Source organism: Henckelia pumila, unplaced genomic scaffold (assembly GCF_033568475.1).
Source record: "Henckelia pumila isolate YLH828 unplaced genomic scaffold, ASM3356847v2 CTG_80:::fragment_3, whole genome shotgun sequence".
NCBI classification, from domain to species: Eukaryota; Viridiplantae; Streptophyta; class Magnoliopsida; order Lamiales; family Gesneriaceae; genus Henckelia; species Henckelia pumila.
The window spans coordinates 104,296-129,965 of record NW_027331885.1 but is presented as its reverse complement, the minus strand read 5'-3'; the positions used below and the strand labels follow the sequence as shown (position 1 = coordinate 129,965).

Here is a 25,670-nt window from a genome sequence, read left to right as displayed (position 1 = left end):
AATCTTTGTTTTTCATTTTTCGTCTTTCTATAAAGTTGAAATTGCTTAATGCTTGCTTAATCACACATTATCTATCAATCAAAGTAATTCAAACTCCGGTTGATGCAAGCTAAGCCGAGGATAATTGTTTGCGAGCCGCAGCATTCGGTGGCCGCCTAGGATTTTGACACGTCTGCCATGTTGGGACCCATATTATTTATGACAAGGAATTTTTCCTTTTATTTTATTTTCCTGCCAATGGTGATTTTTTTTTTCTTTTTTCTTTTTTATTTTCATTCACTTATATTATATTATATAAATACGTAGATTAATATAATATATAGTACAATACAATATGCTTGTATATTTTAAATATCGAGGACGATCGGTACCGTAACTTCGATGTGTCAAAATGACTGAAACCTAACAGGTCACTCTATCTTTGACTCCAAGATTTGTAATGTGACGCTTGTACTATAAATTACAATTTAAATATATTATCAAAATCACAGTAATAAAATCAAAATAAATCACTTAAATAACAAAATGAGTTCAAAAGATAGCAATATGAGCAAAATCAATTGAATATACTGACATACATAAAAGACCAGCATTACCTTTCTACATTTACATCTTATACAAAAATAAAATACTATATAATTATCGAAGTCACGAAAACAAAATGAACAATTGTTATTCTTAATATAGCATAGACACATCGACCTAGTCTAATGAGATTTTTATATCATCGTCTGGTTAATTTTTTTTTTTTTTTTAAACTCTGGCAACCTAGGATATGATGACGCCTTTACGACAAATTTGACTCATTTTTTTTGCTTTCGAAAGTCGAATTCTTTTTACCATTTTCATGAATCAATCCTCTACGTGTGTCATTTGATGATGACCCATCACGATATCCAAAAAAATTTTCGCTGTACAGTTTAATAGAATTTATTTGCACATCACCGATAGCTTGAGATTTGTTTCTCTAGGTATATTATATTAAATAAATAATTATCTCGAATCGGTTTTGCCATGAATTAATTAATATCTGGATTATTTAACCGGAGAATACTGATTAATTAGAGATTGAAGTCTATCATCCATTCGCATTTTTGTTTGGTACTCGTGAATTATGTCAAGGGACAAAATATAACATAAGAAAAAAAATAAGTTTAATTCATGATTTCATTTTTCGAAATTGATCAGGTGAAGCCAATAAATGTGGAAACTGATTCTCATTAAATGTGCACCAATATTGGGTGTTTTCCATCAATAATCCTTTACAATGAGGCAATAATATTGACTCTGCCACGAATTGTGACCATCTAAAGCTCTCATTTAATTGCACACCAATTTGGAGCACTTGGCTCATTCGTGTGCTTCCATCACGCTTTTATATAAATCAAATTATTTTATATAAACTAAATAATTATTTTACATAGTCGTATAATATGTATTATAAAATAATCCGAACCAAATTAGTTGTAATATATTCTACTAGCTCTTAACAAGGAAACACAAAGCGGCCAAGAAACGTACGACATGTATTTATTTACTTTGCATGAGTTTTGCTCAATAATATGTATGTTTGTATGCACGTACGTATATTATATGATTTGTAATAATTATGCATCTCCTCCAACAATAACAAGCTTTTCGAGGAAAGACAAATTCCACAGGCAAGAACTTACCATTATGACTCCCAATTTTTGCCCTTTGGTGTTGGTCGAATTCATCATATCTGGTGGTTGGCATTCGAGCTACCACACATTAAAGATGAAAAGGCAACCATAACTTCAACTTCAGTGATCTTGAACTTGTAGGTGTTTTCGAATTTACGTAACCCACTCTTTATCGAGTTTTTTTCTGAATCGAGACATTATAAATTAAATCTAATTATTTGCGTTTCTTTAGATACATAGTTCGTGTTTGTAAATGCTTTCAAAAAGTGATTATATGTTTTTTTTTGTTGCCAAAATCTATATATTTAATAGATTTTGAATTCTTCTTTTAGGATTATAATAATTTATTAATTTGACAATAATTTTACATGATTTTAAATGTAATGCAAAACAAATTGGCAAATTTCATCCGTAGAATACTGTTGTATATAATACTAAACAACAACAAAATCAACACATACAAGACAATTCTATCATGAATATTTTAGCAGTAAGAGAGTGTTTGAAGCTTATTAAAAAACAGTGTACTAGCTTATAAGTTGGTTTAGAAGCTTACAAGCCGTGAGAACTTATTTTTAAAATAAGTTGTTAAAGTGCTTGAGTAAACTTATTTTAAATAAATTAAAGATGTTGATGTGTTTGAAGATATAAGATCTTTAATTTTATTGTGAGAATTATCAAAAAAAAAATATAATACTACAGAGGTTTTTTAAAAATAGTTTTAAAACTTTATCACAAATGTTAAGCCTATATTACAAATAATAAAACTATTTCATATTTTAATTTATAAAAATTGACATTCATTGGAAATTTTTTTTAAAAAAAAAATATTTAGTGAGTGAAAGACATGATTAGGATTTATAGAAAGATACAATGATATTTTGGAAAAGTTAAATTTTAAAATAAGATATTTTTCAAAAAATTTAGGTCATTCAAACTTTTTAAAACTTATAAGTTGTTTGACCAAATTATTACTAAACAAATTTGAATAGCTTATAAGTTATTTTGTAGAGCTCATAAACTCAATCAAACACCCTCTAATTTGAACTTCCGCTTAATTCTTGCATGGGCCGGGCCGATTTTTTATTGGGCCACAAAAGCTGATTACAAACCGAAGAATCAGACAAAAAAGCCGCCTACACCGTTTGTATATAGAATTCATGAAAAAGATTTGAAATTAAATAAAGGGTGAGTCATGCAGCGTGGGAACCATGCAAAACTAATTAAAATTGGTTTAACTTGTAACTAAAATTAGTATGCCACCGACACATTGTCTAAAATACATTCGTATTATCATTTTATATTGAATATCTATTTTTAAATATTTAAATAAAAGCATTCATCCATAAATAAATAAAGAAATAAATAAAATGCAGATATATATCTTACTATATTATTAAAGTAGAGACCCTCTAATTAACAAACTTTCAATTTATTGGTGGAGCTTGATTTGAAATTACCATTATCTCCTAACTTTTAATTTTCAATAAAATCAAAATTATTGAGCAAAATAGTCATTTTATATAGTTTTCTCTTTTCTAGCCATTAAAAAACCACTTTGTGTCATTTGATATTATTTTATTTACAAATATGACACTCACTTTATGAGATATATATATTTTTTGTGAATATTTGTTTAGGAAAACGTTATATTTTTATTATTTTTTAATTTTACAATTGATTATTTATTGTTTTATTATTTTTTAATTTTTTAATTTATTATTTATTTTTTTAAAAAAAACAAAATGTACGAGCACGCAACGCATGCATCGAAATACTAGTATATATATATATATATATCCTGTCATGTGTGTTTAATAATTTTATTTTCATCGTATCTGAATATCTGATATGATTAATGTTAATTTGAATCGGATAATAATATTATTATGTATATTATAAATTGTGATATATGTATCATATTCGAAAATTTGAAATTTTTGTTTTATTTTTGTCTTCTTTGTAATTTTGATTATTAATTTTTCTATGCATATATACGGAAAACAACTATATTTTTCTAATTTCTGATAATTACCATGAACATTATATATTTTTTTAATAAATGATGAATGTGTTTCATTTTGGTCTCACTCACGCTATACATTGTAGTGTGTATACAGTATGTATATATATATATATATATATATATATATATATATATATATAATAGATAAATAATATATTTATGGTAATTATTACATATGAATTTTTAAATAACTATATTTTTCTAATTTCTGATAATTACCATGAACAATTTCATATGAATTTTTGTGATTTTATATATTTATCACTGACAAATTGTTTTCATTCTTTTAATCAATATTAATTAGATTTACATACCCGTGCAATTCTTGAGTGTAGTCTTGCGCACTAGTTTATATAATTAATCAATCAATCAATTAATTAATTAACTAACTAATTGATTGATTGTCGCGCCCCTTGCAACTTCAATTAGCTATAGATTGGGTTTGATCTTTCATATAGTGGCACGTGTTCGTAAATTCACTAATAATTCACTGCCCCCTATGGGTTTTAAACTTCAAATAATTTAATTTACTTTAATTATGGCATGAAAATGACATCAATAATTTATACTTGGGGATTAATATCGTAACTAATATCTCCTTAAGCAAATGAACTAGAGTTAATTTCTATAATTCTATTAGAACTCCCGCATATATACCTAGACCCTAGTAGCTACTAGCTAAGAATGAAAGTGGGGGAAAATTTCAAGGGCGAAAAAGAATAGGGAAAAGTTATTACAAGCATAACAAAAAAAATTCATATCCAAACAATTCTTGCTTTCCTTTTGTTTTTGGTTTTACAAAATCATATTTTATGAGTAAAATTTACAAATCTGAATTTTCTGTTTAAGAAACACAATTTATTTTTATTTTAATTAGCATAATAAATAATACTATTTTTGTGACACCCGAAGTCAAATGTCATAGGGCGGTACATGGTCCGCAATAGGGGTGTAAACGAGTCGAGCTACTCGTGAGTAGCTCGGTCAAAGCTCGACTCGAGCTCGATTTGACCGAGCTCGAGCTCGAGTAGCTCGAGCATACAATCGAACTCGAGTCGAGCTTTGAAATTATGTGATCGAGTAGCTCGCGAGCTACTCGATAAGCCACACACACACATATATATATATAATATAAATAAATATAATATATATATATATATTTATAATATTTATATATTTATTTATTTTATAATATATATTTTTATATTTATTTATTTATTAATTTATATATATATATATATATATATATATATATATTGAAAGAGTGGGTGCCCGATTAGCCAACTTGTGGCTAAGGGCTTTGATGACTCTATATGTAAACAATCTTTGTTTAATATAATTTACACTTTTATCATGACATTTACTTTATCTTTCTTCATATTGTTATATTGTGATATACTATTGTTGTTTAGATGAAGACCTTGAAGATATTAGAGTGCATGTAAGATGTGATAGTACATGAGGATGACTATCATGAAACATATCTTATAATCACTGTATATTCTAAACAGTTCCTAGTCAATTGAGCCGTCCGTAAATAAGGATAAGGATCGCTCGAGATTGAGACTAGCATTTACGATGCCGAGTACCACGTTTCATTGGTATGTAACATGGAGATGTTCAAAGTATGCAAATGGATATTCATATGATGAATGATCGAACTACCCTATCCGGACTTTCCAAGTGGTTATCATTTATCGAGTGGATAAAGTCCGCGGTTTTAGTTGTACATCATTAGTCCTTACTACTTGAAACATCATGGAGACTCTATATGCTAGTACTGTACTTTGACTCGTTTACCGACTCTATTGGGGTCATCAGGTGTCGGGATTGGGTGCAGTTACGACACATATAGGAGTCGATGCTTTGTTGTCAAGGATTCACCACATGCTTGCGAGCGTGGATATCCTATGCGATCTGAGGAGATATTAGTGTGACAAATCTCTGGCCAGGGTACATGATGTGCTTTAAGAAATGGTTTCCTAGTAGCGCATGCGATGTCACTATTTGATCTTCAAGATGCATTGCATAGTTATCGAATCTCGAACGACTCTCGATGTACCAATGATTGTTGATTCGATCGGGATATATGGATGAAGGGACCGTACTGTACGCTAACCAAAACCTACTGGTTCTTGCAGGCACTATCAGTGATACATAGGAAATCATGGGGCGATGTTGCTAGACGCTCTTACCATGATTCGATGGGTAAGTCGAAAATTGTTGTTCCGAGTCACAAGGAGTTGTGAGCCCATGGCTAACTGTATCCCTGAACCATTGAGGGTCACACATGTAATGGATTACTAAACCCCGTTGAGATAGTTAAATTTAAAGAGTTAAATTTAACGAAAGAGAATTTGGACTTCTTAACTAAAGGGAGTGAAATTTCCTAAAATGACATAGGGATGGGCGTTTTTGGAAATCACTGAATTCGGATTCAGAAAAATTATCTTGACTTTAAAAGGTGCAGAAATTGTTTTTGTGCACATTGGTGAAATCGTTTTATCAATCAGAGTCATGATGAATTTTATATTAATTTCTATAATAACGGGCTTGGCTTGTTGGGCTTAAGTTATGGATTGTGGGCCCTAAGGAGTAAGTGTCCTAATACAATTATAACTTAATCCAGTCTAGAAATTATATATAAATACATGTGTAGGGTTCGAAAATAATCACTTTTTCCTCTTGCAATTTTCGAATTACACACAAATATTTTCAAGGGGATTTTTTGAAAATCCTCTATTCCCTTTTGAAAAAATTCGGTCTGTGATTTTTCTGAAAAGTCACTTTCTGAATTGACAGATCAAATCTGTTTATTCTCTACGATAAACATCTGATTGATTTCTAGTGCAATCAATCAGAGGGTTTCTGTTTTCTGTTCGTGAACCTGATTCCGGAGATTGATCGAGCAAGTCATCGGTTCCCGGGATTTACAAGAAGAGCAGATTAATTCTGTTGGAGTTCATAATCAAGCCTTTGCTTGAAGAGGTAAAAATATTAATTGTGTTTTATTTTTACTTGCAACAATTTTAATCGTTAGGATTTTATACCCACGATATGGAATCGTTCCATATCACAAAATAAAATTTTTAAACTTCCGCTGCTTCGGGTATCACATCCGTTTGATCAGAGAACACGCGTTCCAACATATATATATATATATATATATATATATATATATATATATATATATATTGAGCTCGATCATATATTTTACTACTCGATCGAGCTCGAGCTCGAGCAGTAAAATATGAGTCGAGCTCGAGTAGTAGCTCGGCTCGGCTCAATAACACCCCTAGTCCGCAATATGAGTGGTTAATATCTGAAAGATGAAAACCCACCAATGGATAGGCGACAGATGGCATGGATGAACTGATCTCACAACAGAATGAGAGGTACAAAAGATTTGATATATACTACTCATTTCACGAATGTGCATTTCCACCAATGAATGGGCGATGGGTGGCATGAATGAACTGATCTCACATCAGAATGAGAGATACAAAAGATTTGATATGTACAACTCATATCATGAATGTGCATCTCCTTTTCGGGAACTATTCACATAAGAACTCCAAATTCAATGGAAAATAATAGGATGAGTGATCCCTGAGAAATTTTTCAGGGTGCGTGTGAGTGAGGATATAAGCACGCTGAAAAAACCGGGATGTTACAGTATATTTTCTTATAATTAGTTAAGTAAAATTCATCATGCTTAGCTGTCAATTAGTGGTACTTTAATCCTTTTAGTTGCAGTTTTAGCGGTTTTACACTTACATATATATACTTGTACCAAATTCTCTTTTACAATTAATTCAATTGAATAACTTCTCTTTCCATCTTCAATTGCATCGTGAATTTTTCGATGAAGATTTTCATCAATCTATATACACTTTAACATGGTATCAGTAGTATTTTTCTTCCGCAATTTATTCGTATACAGTTTTAATTGACACGAGAATGTCCCTTTCTTCTGTAAATTTCGAGATCAACGATCCTCTTTAGTCTTTATCTACATCCTTTCGATGCACCGGGCGTTTCTCTGGTGCTTGATCCGTAATCGACACCGAGAATTATACAGTGGTGATAATCGTTGAATCTGAACGTTATAATTTTTTTTAACCTATATTATAAATCTTGATTTTTTTTTTCGGTGGGACTTTAATATTGATTATCGAGATGTCGAACAAACGATTACCATGGGCCCCAAATTGAAATAGTAAACTATATCTGGGCCTGGAGCTTAAGAATGTTTGGGCTGTGAGCCCCTATTTCAGTTCAGCTCAACGGACCCATTTTTGGGGAAAAAGATCAAGACTTCTTTAAATAAAACAATATTATTTTTTATCATAAGATAAAAATATTCTGAGTCCAAAACGTGCACCATAAATTAGTACATATATTTATAATTTCATGAGTTAAATATACCACTAGCAAGTAGTAAAAGCGACACAGTAAACCAGATCACGAAGAAACAGACAATACATATGCATGTGCAATTGCAAAAACAAAAAGACCAAGATTCAAGAATATCACGAGTCTGTTTTCTCTGCTCAAATTTAACAACCCAAAAAAATTATATCTTTCACCCATTCCAACCATTTCTTGACCTGGATCATGCCAAACGGCCAAAATAAGTCTCCAATCAGACGATCTTCGTCCACCGAGTTGGTGAACAGGTGGACTGGAGGTTGTTTCGTCTCAAAAACCGAGTGGTGGTGGTGGTGGTGGTGGTGACGACAACGGAGGCAACCGCGTCCTATTTTCATCTTTGGTTTCAGAGGAGGCTGGGTTCATAGGATCCATCTGTCTTATATTTTCGATCATTTTGACTACTTCCACCATTTTAGGCCTCTGATCAGGCATTCTCACCACACAGGCCATCGCTATCTGTAACATCTCAACCAAATCTTCTTCGATATTTGGATACCTCAGCAACTCCACATCGAACACCTCTGCAGTCCATTCCTCTCGAACAACTGAGTGCACCCATCGAACCAGCTGAACCATCTCATCGCCGTTAGTCGTGTGGACAGGAGGTTTCCCCGTCAGTAACTCAAGTAGCATCACACCAAAGCTATACACATCGGAGGGTTGCGTTGCTTTTCGAGTGTCTGTAACCTCCGGAGCACGATAACCAGCTGCACGAGCAAGTGCTGGAGCTAATGAAGCTGTTATGGCTGACAGGCCAAGATCTGAAACACATCCGTATTTTCGAGGATTTAGAAATATGTTCGATGATTTGACGTTTCCATGAACTAGCTTGCCTCCGTTTTCTCTGTGGATACGAGCAATGCCCCTCGATGCACCAATGGCTATCTTTAGTCTAGTCTCCCAATCTAGAGGGCTCCGGTTTTCGCCTTGCTTTCCTGCATGTTTGGATGAAAATCACAATGTGTCGCAATTATAAGTATATATGTGTGTGTGTGCATTTATTAGAACAACTAGCTAAGACCATAGAGTTTCCAAACCAATAACAATGGCACTTGACAGAAAAAGGACTAATAAAACATATGAACCATGCAGGACAAACAAAATCGGGTATCGAAATCATGAAGATCAGATTAGAAGTTGTACCATGTAACATTGAAGCTACACTTCCCTGACTGTAATAATCATAGACCATAAGTTTCTCATCTTTGGAGAAATAGTAAGCCCTCAACTCAGTCACATTCTCATGCTTGATGCTTCCGATAACTTCCATCTGTTGCTCGAATTCCCTCTTTCCGACGTTTATATCTTTCAACCTCTTCACCACCACCATCGTCGCGTCCTCTAATATCGCCTTATAGGCCGTCCCAAACGTGCCTTTCCCCAAAACTTCAGCAGAAGCCCTCAACAAATCTTCCAAATCAAACGCATAGTTGCATCCCTCAAAGAAAGCCATCTTATTGCTTGTTTCTCGGTTACGGGAAATTGCCTTTTCCGGGGACATATCCCCTTTTTCCAATTTTCCAGGGAAACTATCCACGGACTTTCTCCTAAGTAAGCAAATAAGTAACACAAAACCAAAAGCTAGAATCCCAAGAACAGAACCAGCTATAACAATTCCAAGCAAAGCCCTTTCACTCAATTTTCCACCATTTTTTAATTTTGGATTTTGATCACGAGGAGGCAGAACAAGAGGGGGACTAGTAACATTATATTCCAATAAAGACTCGTTATTACCAAAAAACGAGGATTTCGGGAACCTATGAAGTGATTCAGGCACACTACCGACAAGATTATTTTGTGACAAATTCAGCAACTGCAAATTTGGCAAATGCAGCTCAGGGATCTCACCAGAAAGCGAGTTGTTAGCGAGATTCAAAGCAGTAAGCTGACTCAAACTCGAAAGTGAACTAGGGATAGTCCCATTAAACCCATTGTTCGACAAGTCTACAAATGTTAAGTTCCTCCAAACAGAGAAGTCCAGAGGCAAGTGACCTGAGAAATTATTGTACTGCAGATAAAGAAAACTCAGGTTTTTGAGGTTACCAAACTCCATGGGGAAAGACCCGTTAATGCCATTGGATCTGAGACTCAAGATCTGCAACGCGGATAAGCGGCTCAAAGTATTCTTTGGGATTGGGCCCTGAAACCCAACCCCTGGTAATCTTACCGATATCACTCGAGTTCCATCTTCACTGCAAGTGATTCCGGTCCAGTTCTTGCACACCGGAAGCTCTTCATTCCAGTTCAAGAAATGGAAATGCGGCAGCTTGTTTACAAAATCAAGCAAAGCCCGCTTGTCACCATGAATAACAGCTCCAGAAAACTTGAATCCTACCAGCGAAAACAAGAACAAGATTCCCACGAGAAACGTCTGGTTCCCCATTTACTATTTCTGGCTCTTTCTTGGCTCCAAGAAATTTTTAAACCGTTTTTCAAAATAAAGAACCCATCTTTTCGTAGTTTGAATTGGTACTAGGAGCTGAAACAAAAGCTCGGAGACAAACCTTTATGTCTGTGTGAGCAGGAGCAAAAAGAATGGTACCTTGAAAAAGTGTGAGCCAGATTCTGGAAATGGGTTTAGAAATTGGAGCTGGGAGAGTTTGAAATGTGGAGATTCGGGTCAAAAGGGTGAGATTTTAAAGGAGAAATTCAGAGTCAGAAGCAGAAGCAGAGCACTTTTCTTTTTTGTTCTTTGTGCTTTTGGTATTTGGTTTGAGTGGCAACACCCCCTTGAACTGGAAATAACTACCATTTGTCTGATAAATGATGCATAGAGAGAAAGAGGAGGTCGAAGCTACAGTGACTGTTACTCTTTTTGTACAGGATTTGGCATTCAGCGTAACCAATATATTCCAACATCTCAACCAATTAGCATTTGTGGTCTATTTCATGGCTTTTCAGGACTCAAAATTTTTTCTCACATAAATTTCTTAGTATAATCAAATGAAACCTACAATTAAACGCATAATGACTACTTCCACCATTTGACAATGACAAGAATCAATCCTAGCTACTTACAACTTTCGAAAGCAAATTTCCCAAAAGCATTGTTGGAATTCAATCATGTCAAAAAGAATATATATATATATATATATATATATATATATATATAATGGATTGAAAAGCCAGCCTGTTTCCAATTAATTCTAGGCTAACCAAAACCATTATGTCAGACACCGATAAAAATTTAATTTCATTGAATTGGATAAAAGTTGGAGCTTCGCTGTAATATAGTTTCGAACTCAATATAATATTTAGTGGATATCGCCGAACGGACAATGGAATGAAATGAAAGGGATGCAAATGGTTTGATTTGACCCAACTTTATATGCGTCACCTCTCACTTTTATTCATGCCAATGCATGCATGTACCGTCCATTTCCAGGGGCTGAGAATTAAAAAGAGCATTAATTATAATGGTGAACATTAAAATTCCCCACTCCAATCATGCCACACTGTACCTTAGTTAGTTTTCGAGGGTTGAGATGATGCTCTGTCGAGCGTAAATATAGTTTTTGGATCAGTGAACGGATTTGTCGATGCTGCCCATGGAATAGTACCTCATGGGCAGTGTGAACTGTGGAGGCTTTTCATTGACTAAAATCATGTGGGCCTCACATAAAATCATGTGAGGCCACATGATGTGGCCAATGAAAGGCTTCAATGCTGCACATTAGGTACTATTCAATGTGTAGTATCGACAGTTCCAATCGTCACATGTTTATAAAAGTCTCGACTCCATTCATGCCACATTGCACTTTAGTTTCAGAGGGTTGAGACTATGCTCCACCGATATAAGCACACCATTGGCTCACTGAGTTTCACATAAAAAGATGTAGGGCTCACAGTGCTCCAAGGATTGTGCTACTGGTACAGTAGATCTTTAAGTGCAGCATAGTTTCATCCAGTTTCAGATATGCTATAAGAGTGAGATTAACATTTATCCATATACGTGAAATTCATCAATTTATCAGAGTGCCTATATCTATGATTTTTTTTTTATTTTAGAATAACCTATATCTATGATTAATACACGATTAATACACTGTTAGGTAGTGCATTTTTAAATTTCTTTTAAGAAAACATAGTATTATTAATTATTCGGTTGCACCCAAATAAATAAATTATTATCCAAAATATTTAGTTAGTATCTATATTTAATAATATTTCTTCTATTTCTCATTAATATATAAGTATCGTTAGTTCCAATATTTTTTTATATATGATTAAATTGCTAGTTTTTTTTAGAATAAATAACTCATTGAATAAAGATAAAACAAGACATTTTATTTGACTGATTGAGAATAACAATAATTCATATTTGGGACTGATATATAGAGAAGTAGTCACATTGAGAAATACTTTCTTTTTTTTTTTTGAGAGAAAATAAATATTTTCTATCATATACATAATTAGATTTGGGGGGTTTTAGTTTAACCCAATTCATGGAATAATACGAGATAATTAATAATAATAATAATCATCATCATCATCATCATCATAATAATAATAATAATAATAATAATAATGAAAAGCGAGCTAGTATGAAACCCTAGGAAAAGGTTTTAGAAATTCATTTGTAATCATTTAAATCAAATAAATTATTAAAACAAATTTGCAATTAATGAGATTATCTTTAGATAGTGATCCGAGTCCGACAAAGCCGTGGGGAGGATGGGACCGCAGAATTTAATGATTTCACCATCACACTAATGTGTCATTTGTAGTGTATGTAACAAAAATACCAGTGGGGACTCTCAATATCATAATATATCCTGTTACATTTTTAGACAATGTTTTGGATGGTTCTTCTTTATATTGCATTAACACAAATACATAATGAATATTTTAAAAAAAAATTCCCAATTGCATGAAAACATATAAGAAAGAGATTTGTGCAGGTGTAATTAGTTATCAATGGCTATACCACAAGAAAGAAAGCCACCTTTAACTTTGAAGATGGCCCATTGCTTCGTTCGTATCTTCTTGGCTTATAAGGCCATCAATGGAGCAATAACTCGACGCCTCTGCAATATCAAAACCTAATGGCGCTCTTTAAATATTTTTTGCTTTCAAAGGTTTATCTACCAATTCATTTTTTTAAAAAAATAAATATTACTTGATTTCGAAAAAAGCCAATCCATCCAAGCATTTAAGTCATGGCATATTGGCAACTATTCACTTGGTGGCATACAAACCCAAGAGGAAGTTGTGGTTGGAACTTTGCATTTTGTGGCTTCATAGCAAATTCTTTCGTAACATCTTCTTTGTACACTTGTTGTAAGGCAATATTCGTTTCGATCGGTTTATTTTGCTTTGTTGGGTATTCTTTATTTTTTAGGCTGCAAACGAGAGGAGCTCAACCATGCAACCAACACAAGCCATGTGTTGGTGTCTTGCAAGTGTCATTTGGATCAAACTACCCATATTCACAAATTTGGCTTTTCTCTTTATTTGTTTTTGATAAATTTATACTCACGTTTCTTGAGATTAGGTTGCTTGATAGTTTTGACTAGCAAATAGGGAGGAATAGCCAAGCAAAGTGTGGGCATACAAGTTATGTCATGTTAAAACCATACCTTTGAGCTAGCTAGCTAGCTTTCATCGGTTAGGCGTTGAAAAGTGCGAGTCTAGGAATTCCCTAGATGGTCAGGTCACTCAGGGGCAACGTGCAAGAAAGTACATAAAATTATACTAAGGAAATAATTTTGAACAATTTCTACCATAATATATATCACTATTCACTAGAATTGGATTTTTTTTTAACAAAATGTGGTTTATATAATATTCACGTCATTTGCATTATTTTTCTGAAATCAACAAAAAATTTCGCATCATAAAGTTGTTTATTTTGTACATCAATCATTAAAAACAAAATAATTCCAACTCTGAAAATCAGAATAAGAAGTGATATGATGTGATATTTTTACAGACCTTAGAGGTACAAAGTTTACTCATATGATGTATAGTCATACTGTCATACTCAAATACACATCACATGACACAAAACCAGCTGACTAATATCAGTAGGAAAAATAGACATTTTAATCGATTCATTAAATGAATGTTTGAAAACATTAAAAAAAAGTGATTGTTAGCTTTTGACTTAAAAAAATCATTTTTTGTGTGTTTTTTAAATCTAGATTATGTGTTAACTTATGTTTAACTTAATTGAAATCCAAAAGCTAGTCATGTGATTATTATGATTCTTCAAAAGTGATTCTAATAAGAATGTCATTGTTAAAATCATCCTAATCACTTATTTATCAAACACTACCCAACTTTGATTTTTAGATTTTCACATTTGTTTCCAAACACAACCAACTTTTGATTTTTCTTAACTTTTTTATAATCTATAAATTAATCACTTCTATAAAAGCACAATCTATTGCAAACACTACTTAAATGTATAGCCTAACATTGTAGAGAGAGGGAGGGAGGGGGTGGTTGTTTGGGCCTTGTGGTGGGCGTGGAGGGATGGGATGGTACATACTCAAAAGTTCAGGTATTGTTCTCACAAGAAAAAAAAATGGTTCAGATATTGTACACCTTTAAGTTTCATGCTCATTTTAAAAATACATATATATATATAGTGGCCATGTCTTCCGCAAAATCAATACACCAATCTTCTCCTCCTTTAAAGAGTAAGATAAGATATCAAAAAATAATCAGATGTTTTGAGTTCCATCTCTTGCAGTTGAACAATGAGATCTCTAAGCAGTCGACAACACGAAAACTTTCAGCCCCTCGAAGCATATCTTCACAACGTTTTCAGTCAGGCCAAAATCATTCACTGGATATACAGTGTAATACAGGTCCAGTTGAGATTTTTATCGAATTTAGTCATTTACAATCTAATTATCCTGATGCACAAATGGCACCTGCAGAACAGTAAATAACGGAGTCAATCACTACAAATTTGATCTGGTGCATACAAGTCTGGGGTACATTTGTTACTCTGCATGCAATAGAAACACTACCCCATTATAGGAGAATAACATGACCAGACGACCACAATGATGGCTAAAAGACAAGGAGACATTTAGTATTGTTTTTAGCGATTTGGAAAATGTAATCAATAACTGACTTGGGGAATGTCTTGAAAGTTTTTTTTTTCCAGAAGGGGTATTTTCTGGTGAGTTCTCCAATTTTTAATAGTTCTGGGGTTATAAATTTGAAAATATTGAATCAACATTAATCAACTCCACCAAAAAAAAAAAGTGTAATGAAAATAGAAATGAGTGAGGCCGTAGTATAGTGAAACCTGATGACCGGGATGAGCAGCAGAATTTCCCTTCGTCAACATGATTCACATCAAGCCCAATGAACCATGATCCAATAGTTATATCATCGTGGGCGTAAGTATGAAGGATCAATCTGCAGAAATCGAAGATAACAAACAACCACCAAACACTACAATTAATAAGAAATGAAGAAATGTCATAAACAAGGATTGAGTAATGACACTAAAGAACTTTACTGGTTGATTGAAATAAACCGAGCCAACGCTTGCGAAATAGCAACTACTTCACCAGATGCATGCTGAAAGTATCTGCTTTTCAAATTAAATTGAAAGTTTACAAGAGTGGTTGCATGACAAAAGTGAAGCTGGAAAATCCCATTACTCACGATTTGCCATCCCCAAATTTCCACCAGTCAGGTTCATACCATTTGTGCTTCCTGTCCATCCAGGACAAATATATAATCAGCAGAACTTTCAAGATATTATCCAGATTCCTCATTTAAAGAGTATTACAATCAAGGGATCAAATGAACTCACGGCAAAGAAAAAACTTCTCCTGACTTCATACATCCAATGTAGACACGATGTTTATCCAAATGACTTGCAAGCACAGCTCCAAGTGCATCTGTATGAAATGAAATTACAATGTGCCAATAGAAGCACCAATTCAAAACTTTGCACGGTTCTTTGCAATATGGAGCAAGTAAAGGGGAGTGGCTAAAATAAGAGCTGTTCCTAGTGGCTAAAATAAGAGCTGTTCCTAATGCTCCAGTGAGGTGCTTGCAAGTTCAGGAATCAACAGGTGCATGAATTGCAAGCTAACAAATCTATCAGCATATCAAAAGATTCAGGTAAATGCATGGTTCTGATTCAATTGTTTTATAGATTCATTCAAAGGAGTTTTCCATGTTGGGTGAAATGGCAATTCTTTCACAAATCTACAATGATTAAAAAAATGTCTCAAGACTCTCAACTAGGAAAATACAAGATGAGTTTATTGATTCAACGGATGTTTCCAAAACATCAAGCAAAAAGCAAAAAACTCACAAGTTAAAAGGTCAATGAACAATACCAATATCGAGATAAACATCATCATTGATCTTAGCATAGAACTCAGCATCCCAGTGCTCCACAGCATGAATGAGGAACAACTTCGTCTTCTTTGCTTTCTCGTCAAGAGATTCCACATGATTTCCCTGAGAAGAAAGATTCAAATATTTAACAATATGTGAGCCTTCAAACATCTAAACAAATCTATATTAAATAGTAGTGTGATCCAATACAACATATATAGTAGTTCATCGAGATACATCAGCATTTAGCTTAAAAGATCACTTCCTTAAACAAAACTTTTTCATGTGATATTTTAAGCAAAAGCTCAAGTAGTTTTTATGTTGGCCTATAACAGTTAAAAAGTACTGCTTCAATTTTAAAAGCATGATCAAGCTAAAGCTCTAAAAGCTAAAATTTTTGGCTTCTTGATTTCAGTTTCCAAAAGTGCTATTCAAATTAAAAGCGCTCGATCAAACATCATATTTTCTTTTTTGAAAAAGCTTCTCTAACCAAATGCGTTCCTTATATATAGTTACACAAACACAGAAAAAAGGGGCACAGCCATACATGCACGCATTATGAGTTAGAGTCATCTAAAAAGAGTGGGGGAAAGGACAAGGCAGGTAAGTTATATTGAGATAAGCTATATATGTTTGAGAAATGGAAATGAGAAAAAAAGAAAGAGAGAAAAAAAGGGGAATCTTGAAAGGAAAAACAAGATTGATCCAAGAAATAAAGCTAGGAAAGGAAATTGAGAGAGGAAACTTCCTAAAGACATGAAAAGGAAATGCTTTTTCGTATGTGAGAGATGGAGCTTCCATAAAAAGCCATTCACACAACACAAATGCAAGACCAGGGGCCCGACCCTAGGTAGAAATTGAAAACCATTTCACTGAAAATCAATTATCCCAACAAAACAATTCCAGAAATGGTTAGTGTCTTAGTGAAATACGACGCCAAGTACGTTTTCTTGTAGTAAAAAATGTTTTATGACCAATTCAAATCAGAACAGGAAACTCAAACATACAAGAATTATGAAGTCGTCTGTCTGTCTATTTTCATTTTCGATCTCCCTTTCTGAATTATCTCCATGATTTGAACTGCATTGACAAGTAAAACCAATTAATTTCAGCACTCTAAGGAACCCTTCTACAATTTTAATCAGCATCATATGAACCTCCTTCCTAATACAAATCTTATGACGATGCCTTTTTCTTCCTCCAATGTCTTGAGAGCAGCACCTGCATTGAATGAATTTTAAATTACCAAGTCCCGTGAATCAACTTTAGAAAATAAAAAATAATCTATAAAACAACAGAATTTTGGTAAAGGTGTTATTGGAGTGTAATATAGTCATGTCCATTTCACAGGGAGACCACACCCCCACCCCACTTGAACACGCCCCTAAGCTGAACTTTTGAGAGAAATAAGAAGCATATCACTGGACAACAAGGTGACATGAACTTGTTTATCCAGTGATATATACCAGGAAAAAATTCCGAATTTTAGAACAGGTGCTATGCTACGACTTACCAGTAGGCATCCAGGCCTTACGAATTGCATCTCTGTTGTTCTTGCGTCCAAAAGTTGTAACAATCCCTATCACAGCCAAAAGCTTTTTCTTCTCATTAGTTTCGCTGTTTTCTGAGAGATGCTTAGGCACAAATCCTTCCTGCCTAGCTTTCTCAAGCTCCTCATGGAGAGCAGCTAGTGTCTTCTGTTTTTCCCTGACAAGCAAATCTAATTCACCCATGCAAACACATCCACATAAACATGCAGTAGACAGATAAACTTAAACTACCTGCAAGCAATTATCTTTAATGTATCATCCACAGAAACAGAAGATTTTTCCTGACATAAAAACACAAAAGGATGTCATCGAGTTTCAGCTGGAAAAATCACCTAAACAAGAAACAGATGTAACGCAATTAGTCGAACAATAGAAAGAAACAGGACAGTTCTCAAATTGGCCAAGAGCAACAGGTATATGATTTATCGATCATTTTCTTTTCTCTCAGTATTAGCATCCAGTGTGTGGTAATACTAAAGCAATCTACAAGTTCAGAGATTCCGTTATTCTTATTAAGGATGAGTCCTATAGCCCCGTCACTTCATAGTGCTGGAAAATATAAACTTGGCCATAAAATACTCAAAGCTCACTCCAATTAATTCAATTGTAAGATCTAGCGAACCGGTAAAAAAAGGACATTAAAAAATCAAAGATAATTACAGCAGAAAAGCACGCAATTTACCAGGCCGGTTCTTTTATCGAGCTGGTTAATCAAATAAACTCTGCTCTCGGAATCCTGCCACAACCTATAACATCAGATCGACCACAAACAATTGGAGCATTAAAAAATGAATGAAATGCAAAATGAATGGGTTGGAATAAAGCACTTACCGTCCGGCCAAATACAATGCTGCCATGGTCGCAAACATTGAGAGCATTAAGAAGGAAATTCGATTCCCGAAGGACGACACCGAAGAGGATAACCGTTGGTTAGATCCACGACCACCCATAGCCTCGACGGCGTCGTTTCCTAAGATCAGGAGCACCAAGCGGCTGCTGATATTTTTCCCCCTCCTATTCCTTTTTTGTATGCCAAGTCATGAGCTTTGTTGCGTGAATTGAGAGTTTCAGCTGTCTCTGCGTAGGCTCGATTGTATAATATAAATTTTTATCAATAAGTTGGATTACATCGAACTAGTGTATTAGTCGATATTTGTCTAGTTCGCATCGAAACACAATGAATATAGAATCCCTCATGGTAAATAAACCGTTAAAAGTTCATGTGATAAGCGGTATCGATTCCAATGTCCTAAACACAATTAAAAGCTATTTTAAATAAGTAAGATCAAACGTGAAAAAAAAAAATAAGCTTTTTGTGAGAGTGCATACTTGGAAAAAAAAAAAAGACTTTTGTGTGACACTTTCCCGGTCTGACCCGAGTTAAGAAAAAAATATTTCAATTTATGTATTAGGCATAAATGCTTGGGTTACAATTTCTTTTCAAATACAAGTTAACAAACGAGCTGAATGAGTTGGGCTATTTCTTTGCTGACCCAAAACAGAACGGGCTTTGTTGGGTTAAAACCCAAAATAACTGTGCTTGACTGCTTTCTCGGAGTAGCCCACGATCTGGACGTATACATAACATTATAACATGCGGGTGTGTGCAATTTATGTACATGTTGAAAACATATAATATCAACTGTCATTGCCTTTAAATAAAATTAAAAAAAAACTGTCAAAATCCAAACTGATTTTGGAGTTATAAACTGATTATAAGTTACAAATAGTTCTAACAAGACATTTGTCTGAACTTATATAACTCTTATAAAGCAAGTCAATTCTCGTCTCCCAACTGAAAAACGATTTTATTGAAAATGTGTTTTTGATTCGAATCAATATATAGTTATTTCGTGAAAATACATTTTACATCGAATCAAACATATTAACAATATGTAGTTGTCCACTTTCATATAAATTATGTGTGTTAAAGCGCGCGATTTTATTTCGAATAACTGAATTGTTAATTAATTTGTTGAAGGATTGGATTTATTATTATTAATTGACAAAAAAAAAGGTTGGAAGAATATAAATCAAAGACAGTGAAAAGACATATATTGGTTTCTAAATGTAAGTTCAAGTTTGATCCTCATTAAAAAATTGCTAAATTTGGATGATTATTAACCTTTCATGATATAGCTTTATTTGTAGAGCAATATCTCAATGTCACGACATTTATAATATGATGATCATGATTTGATTCTTGAATAGTCAAAAGTTAAGTGATGTCCCTTCATGTTCTTGATTTGGGACCAACATCGAATAAAGTTTGGATTTCGTCAAAATTTTAACTAAAAAATAATTAAATTTTAGGTTTTAGTTAAATTTAGCTATGTTTAGTAAACATTTGAAGATGTATCGATTTCCAAGCTAGTTCTTCTTTTTTCGTTCTTTCTTTTTTTTTTAAAAAAAAAACTAGTTCTAGTTAGCTAAAAACACGATTCTGATATTTCCCTAACATCCATATATTTTCTGTTTATTTTTTGACAAATAAATATTTTCTGTTTCCAGAACACACATAAAAATAAAATTAAATTAAAAGTAAATAAAGAATGGTAAAAATGTAAAAGTGACAAAAAAATTTTTGCTAGTTTCACAGTTATTCTTTATATGTTTGGTTCTATTATTGGGTTGATGAGATGTTTACTTCTAATGAACCAATTTTCTTATTATCGATATTCAGTCATGCTAAATATTTTTGGAACGTTTCCACAAATTGGATTGCTAAAATATGTCATATTTTTGGTGAATTTATATGGGAGGAAATATTTTAATTTAAATAATGAGTGAATAATTATAAAATTTAAGAATATTATGACCCCGTTTGGTTTCAAAAACCATATCAAAAAGTACTTTTTGTTAACAAGGTATTTTGGTGACCATTTAAGTGCTTAAAAAAACACTTTTTAAGTCAAAATTAGAGTTTTTTTAAAAGCTAAAAATTATAGTTTAAAAAAGCATTTTTTTTTAAAAATATCTATCAAATCCAAACGAGTCCTATGTACATGCATGAATTAAAAACAAGATAATAATATAAATATTTTTCAAAAAGGAAAATCAAAGTAATAAGAGTGGAATGAAAATACATTTATAGATTAAAAATAATACATACGTATATACACATTATGTATGTATGTATCATATATGCTTTGTTAATCTTTCTTGAGAATGAAATATTCCCGAAAAATATAAACAAACATCGTGTCTATTTTCATGCTTATTCAAAGACAAAAAGAATTAATTTAAATCCGACATAAAGAATATAATGGTATTTATTATTTTATTTGTGATGCCACGGCTACTGCGCGCTTTAGAACTTAATAGAGATGAGGTTTATCTTTCACGATTGTACTTAAATAACATGATGATAGCTAAAGTACCGAACCCTACACTTTTAAATTAATTAATAATATAAACTAATTAATTTTTCAGAATATTAATGTTCATATTCTTTACCACTCAATTCTCACAATGCGGAACAATCCCTTAATAATCAATTGATATTAAATTTTCAATAAAGCTATTCAAATGTGACCATAAATGATAATCTATACGTAATTGTTGTTCATTTTTATTTTTTGACACAATAAATTTATTTGTGTTAATTTATTTTTTGCTGCACTGTGTTGTCGTTGGTGTTGTAACACTGCAGACAACACCGACTCTTGATTTTATCCTACAATTGCAATACAATTTCTGTTAAGTGGAATATTATTCAATTTCTTGTGAATGAATAGGATGTAAAAGTTAGCGAATCAAAATCAAATTTTGAAAAGTTAATGGACCAGAACAAAAAAAATAGACAAGTTAATGGACAAAAAAATAATTTTCAAAAAAAAAAAACTGAATACATATATATTCTATTATAATAGTTGATCATACTAAACTAACTACTTTTGAGGACACCAAAATACATTATTCCATAATTATCCTTCAAGTCCACTATTTCACTAAACCTCCCACTCACTCCATTTTTTGCTTTAAAAAAATATATAAATATAAAAAAAACTTATATTTTACTCACGCAAGACGTGTGTATTTTTCACTAGTTATTATTAAGTTTGAGACATAAATAATAACTACTTTTGATAGGTTATGTCATACCAATTTTTGTCTCCAAAATACCCTTATCCCAAAAACTACGATAATTTTTTTTGAATAAAATAAATAATAATGAATTAATAATAAAATAAACATAACATTAAATTTGAATTACTCAAATCTTATTTTATTTCAGATAAAAATTTGTCATGCACAAATATAAGACTATATTTTAGATAGAAATTTAATTTGTGTGCACGCATCGCGTGCATATATACGTTTACAAGTTTTTATTATATCATTTGAAAACTACTCTTGATCATGTATATTTGGTTGTTTGTGATTTTTTGTTTTCTATATTACCAAATTTCAGTTTAATTTTGTTATCTTTGATCTTTTAATCTATAATTTTAGTATTTTTTTTCAATGTGGTGTCAATTACGTGGACTGTATATTTGATTGAAATTAATAAAAAAAATTGAAAAATACATTATTGAAATTAAAATTGACCAATATAGAAAACAAAAATCATAAATTATATATACAAGACCAAAATTACAAATTTCTCTTACTATTAGTCCTCTTATACAACCGTCCGCACAAGACTTATTATTATTATTATTATTATTATTATTATTTTGAAGTAAGAAGTTGCTTTGTGGAAATTAAAACAAAAAATGGTAATACATGAGAGAGGACTAGGCAATACGTATATCTCTCAACTAAATCAAACACACCACATGCATTTTGGAATCACGTCCAGTATTTGGCAAAATCATACTTAATTAAACAGGTGTTCTGATAACTAATTCAATTAAATGTGATAATATATTAAAATTATATAATTTGATGAAACGACTTCATGATTGTAATTAAAGTAGCATACAACTTTAATTATTAGAAAAGCCCACGTACGTCCAATGTCCAAAATTTGTGAATTGAATATGAAAAAGAAATAAAGAAAAGAAGAAGTTGATAAAGCAAATCGGGGTCAGCAGGTCATTTCGAGACAAACCATTCGTCCACTCCGCACACTGCACCACCATCCAATGTCCAAAATCTGCGTGAAAAATTCATGTTAGTTTTAGGATAATATTTTAAAAATGTATCGGTTAACACAGTGTTTTCATAACCGGACCTTTGATCGAACCGATTTACCTAAAAAAACGGTCCAACCGGTCGGACTGTTTTAACCGAACGATCGAACTAAAAAACCGTTTATATAATTTAATATAATAAATAATATATTTTGAATTTTAAAAATTCCAAAATTATATAAAATAGGCAAATATATATATATATATATATATATATATATATATATATAACATAGTTTGAAAGCTAAATAAATATGTAAATATATTCAAAATATCAATTATAGTTATAAATTATTTAAATAATAAATTAAAAATAATAATAATTATTAAAATAATTTTTTAAATGAAATAAAAATTCTAAATAATAATGTGTATTTATATATAAAAATATTAAATATACAATTTAAAATTTTAAAAATAAAAAATTTTAAATTTTTAAAAAATAAAAAAACTCGAAAAACCGGTTCATGGCTGGTCCAATCGGTTTTGACCGATTTGACCGGTTTTTCGGTTCTTGGAGTTGTTACGGACCGGAGAACCGACCGATTCTCGGTCGAAGAGGTTGAACCGGCCAGTTCGATCCGGTTTCAAAAACATTGTATTAACATTTATTTTTTCGTGAAAAAATTTAGATCTCACGTATATTCATAAATATCTCTATATTTTTTAACAATGTTTAAGGACAACATCTCATGCGAAAAGTATTACGTCGTGTCTATCAAATTTTAAAAGCATAATGATCTTAGCTTATTAATTTTTTTACATGGTTTTTGAAATTTCAACCATTTCAGCTTAAAACAGATCCGAAAAATATCAGTGCATAATATTCGTCTTAAAAAAAATTTAGTGCAGGATTAACGAAGATTGCAATAATATCTCTACTATATTATAATAGTTAAGATACTTGTAGAAACCGTTTATTCGAGGACACCATTTTTTTTTTCATTTTTACCCCCTCTTCTTCACAGTTCTTCTACATTTTACAGTTTCCCTCCAAAATATCATTTTTTTTCTATCCGCTCTCTCTTCTCACTCCAACTTCTTCACGTTCTCTCCAGATACCTTCATATCCATCGAGAGTTTCTTCTCCACACTTCTCCATGCTTTGATTCTCCACGTTTCTTCCAATTTCATTCTTCTGCCCGTGACCTTCAAATCAACCGAGGTTTTGTACTGAAATTGGTATTTTTTCTTCTTATCAATTCTATAGTTGTTGTTTTGATTAAATGTTTTCTAATATTCCATCTTTCATCCCTCATCAGCGCCGTCCGTGATCTGGAATTAGTAATCAAGAGCTATAGTGGCCGATGCAAATGAATGAAGGACCTGGTAATAATACATTAATTTTCGCCTCTTTTTCACCCCAATTCGTTTGTTTGAAATTTTTGCTCAATCGGTTCTTTCATATATTTTTGTAAACTAATTTTTATATTGGATGAGTTTTTGAATTTAGGTGCTCGAAATGTAACTGATTTTTATGTTAGATGGTTTTTTGCATTACTCGAAATGTATGTTTCTATGTACTGATTTTTAAGTTGGATTAATTTTTGCATTTAAGTTCTCGAAATGTAGTGCCGTGAATTGACCAAATTGTTGTTTAAGCCACTAGAATTGTTTTTCTTATGAATCCTGATCGCATGACATGTTGATGTGCTTTACCAAGTATTCAAATCACTATGACTATTAATCAAACGAAACAAAGTAAGTTAAACGCCAAATTTCTAATACTTTTGTGCAGTTTCAGAGATTATATATTGTTTTTATCTCTGATTTGGTGGAAAATGAAAGTGTTGATTCAATATGTGGTACCACAAGTTCTGATTCGTTCTGTTTTCATCGTGCCAAGAATTTATTCGCTTTTTTTTAATCGTGCGATTGTTGGATTTAATACGTTCTAAGAATGAGGTTGATGAGGTTTATTAGAACAAGGTTAATGATGTTAATTCATTGTGTTGAGAGTTTTGATTCATTCTATCTTTATTGTGCGTTTGTTGGATTAAATATGTGCTGCCAAGTGTTTGTTATAAGATTGATGAGATCCGTTTTTTACTGTGAAATTTTTTTTATGTCTTAGCAAGTGTTTGTTATGAGGTTGATGTGATACTAATACTAAATGTATACTATTTTAAAGTGATTTAGTTTTAAAAGTTAAAAAATAGCTCAATTTTTCTTCTCCAGGAATTGTCTTGCTTTATGGGGCGCTTGATGCAGAATCTTCAAACTATACACTAGTGAAGGGGATCGGTTAACTCGTGCCCGAAAACGCAGCGAAAATATAAAATTTTTAACAAAAGAGATCCGAGCACTTGTGTAGTATTCAAAACATAAACAATCATAGGGTGTTTAGAATTTTACCTATCAATCTCAAAGATTGATTTATGGCTCCAACCAAGTTGATAAACAACTAGGCTCTTGAAACGGTAGATACAATCTACAAGCTTTCAAGAGCACTCCTTGCTCAAAATGGATTCAATACTTCGAGCCTCCGAATTAGGTCCACGACTAGACGATCTAGATCCGCTCTAAATATGCACTAGAATAT

At 32.3% G+C, this 25,670-nt stretch overlaps 2 protein-coding genes and 1 long non-coding RNA gene across 3 annotated transcripts; 1 reads left to right on the top strand and 2 right to left on the bottom strand.

The window, feature by feature from the left end:
• Positions 1 to 8,067: 8,067 nt before the first annotated feature.
• On the bottom strand, positions 8,068 to 10,900 carry LOC140873849 (probable inactive receptor kinase At4g23740). Its single transcript, XM_073277123.1, has 2 exons — positions 9,268 to 10,900; positions 8,068 to 9,059 (listed from the first exon to the last, which is right to left on the bottom strand). The coding sequence occupies exons 1-2, from the start codon at positions 10,505 to 10,507 to the stop codon at positions 8,392 to 8,394; spliced, it is 1,908 nt and encodes a 635-aa protein (XP_073133224.1). The 5' UTR covers positions 10,508 to 10,900; the 3' UTR covers positions 8,068 to 8,391.
• Positions 10,901 to 14,665: 3,765 nt separating this feature from the next.
• On the bottom strand, positions 14,666 to 19,055 carry LOC140873856 (hydroxyproline O-galactosyltransferase HPGT1-like). Its single transcript, XM_073277130.1, has 12 exons — positions 18,822 to 19,055; positions 18,673 to 18,736; positions 18,222 to 18,271; positions 17,954 to 18,147; positions 17,598 to 17,661; positions 17,448 to 17,520; positions 16,440 to 16,563; positions 15,905 to 15,992; positions 15,754 to 15,804; positions 15,605 to 15,676; positions 15,389 to 15,501; positions 14,666 to 15,005 (listed from the first exon to the last, which is right to left on the bottom strand). The coding sequence occupies exons 1-12, from the start codon at positions 18,938 to 18,940 to the stop codon at positions 14,983 to 14,985; spliced, it is 1,035 nt and encodes a 344-aa protein (XP_073133231.1). The 5' UTR covers positions 18,941 to 19,055; the 3' UTR covers positions 14,666 to 14,982.
• A 5,120-nt stretch (positions 19,056 to 24,175) lies between these two features.
• LOC140873834 (uncharacterized) lies at positions 24,176 to 25,431 on the top strand. Its single transcript, XR_012148102.1, has 3 exons — positions 24,176 to 24,310; positions 24,391 to 24,457; positions 25,307 to 25,431. It is a non-coding gene; the product is annotated as an uncharacterized lncRNA (long non-coding RNA).
• Positions 25,432 to 25,670: the final 239 nt, after the last annotated feature.

What these genes read in the sequence shown, in the direction of transcription:
- LOC140873856 (XM_073277130.1), bottom strand. Translation starts at nt 18,940, where the DNA reads ATGGGTGGTCGTGGATCTAACCAACGGTTATCCTCTTCGGTGTCGTCC. An exon ending in AGATTTGTATTAGGAAGGAG is followed by an intron (nt 17,521 to 17,597) that starts GTTCATATGATG and finishes TTGTCAATGCAG; the next exon opens with TTCAAATCATGGAGATAATT. An exon ending in CAGACGACTTCATAATTCTT is followed by an intron (nt 16,564 to 17,447) that starts GTATGTTTGAGT and finishes CTTTCTTCTCAG; the next exon opens with GGAAATCATGTGGAATCTCT.
- LOC140873849 (XM_073277123.1), bottom strand. Translation starts at nt 10,507, where the DNA reads ATGGGGAACCAGACGTTTCTCGTGGGAATCTTGTTCTTGTTTTCGCTG. An exon ending in TGTAGCTTCAATGTTACATG is followed by an intron (nt 9,060 to 9,267) that starts GTACAACTTCTA and finishes CCAAACATGCAG; the next exon opens with GAAAGCAAGGCGAAAACCGG.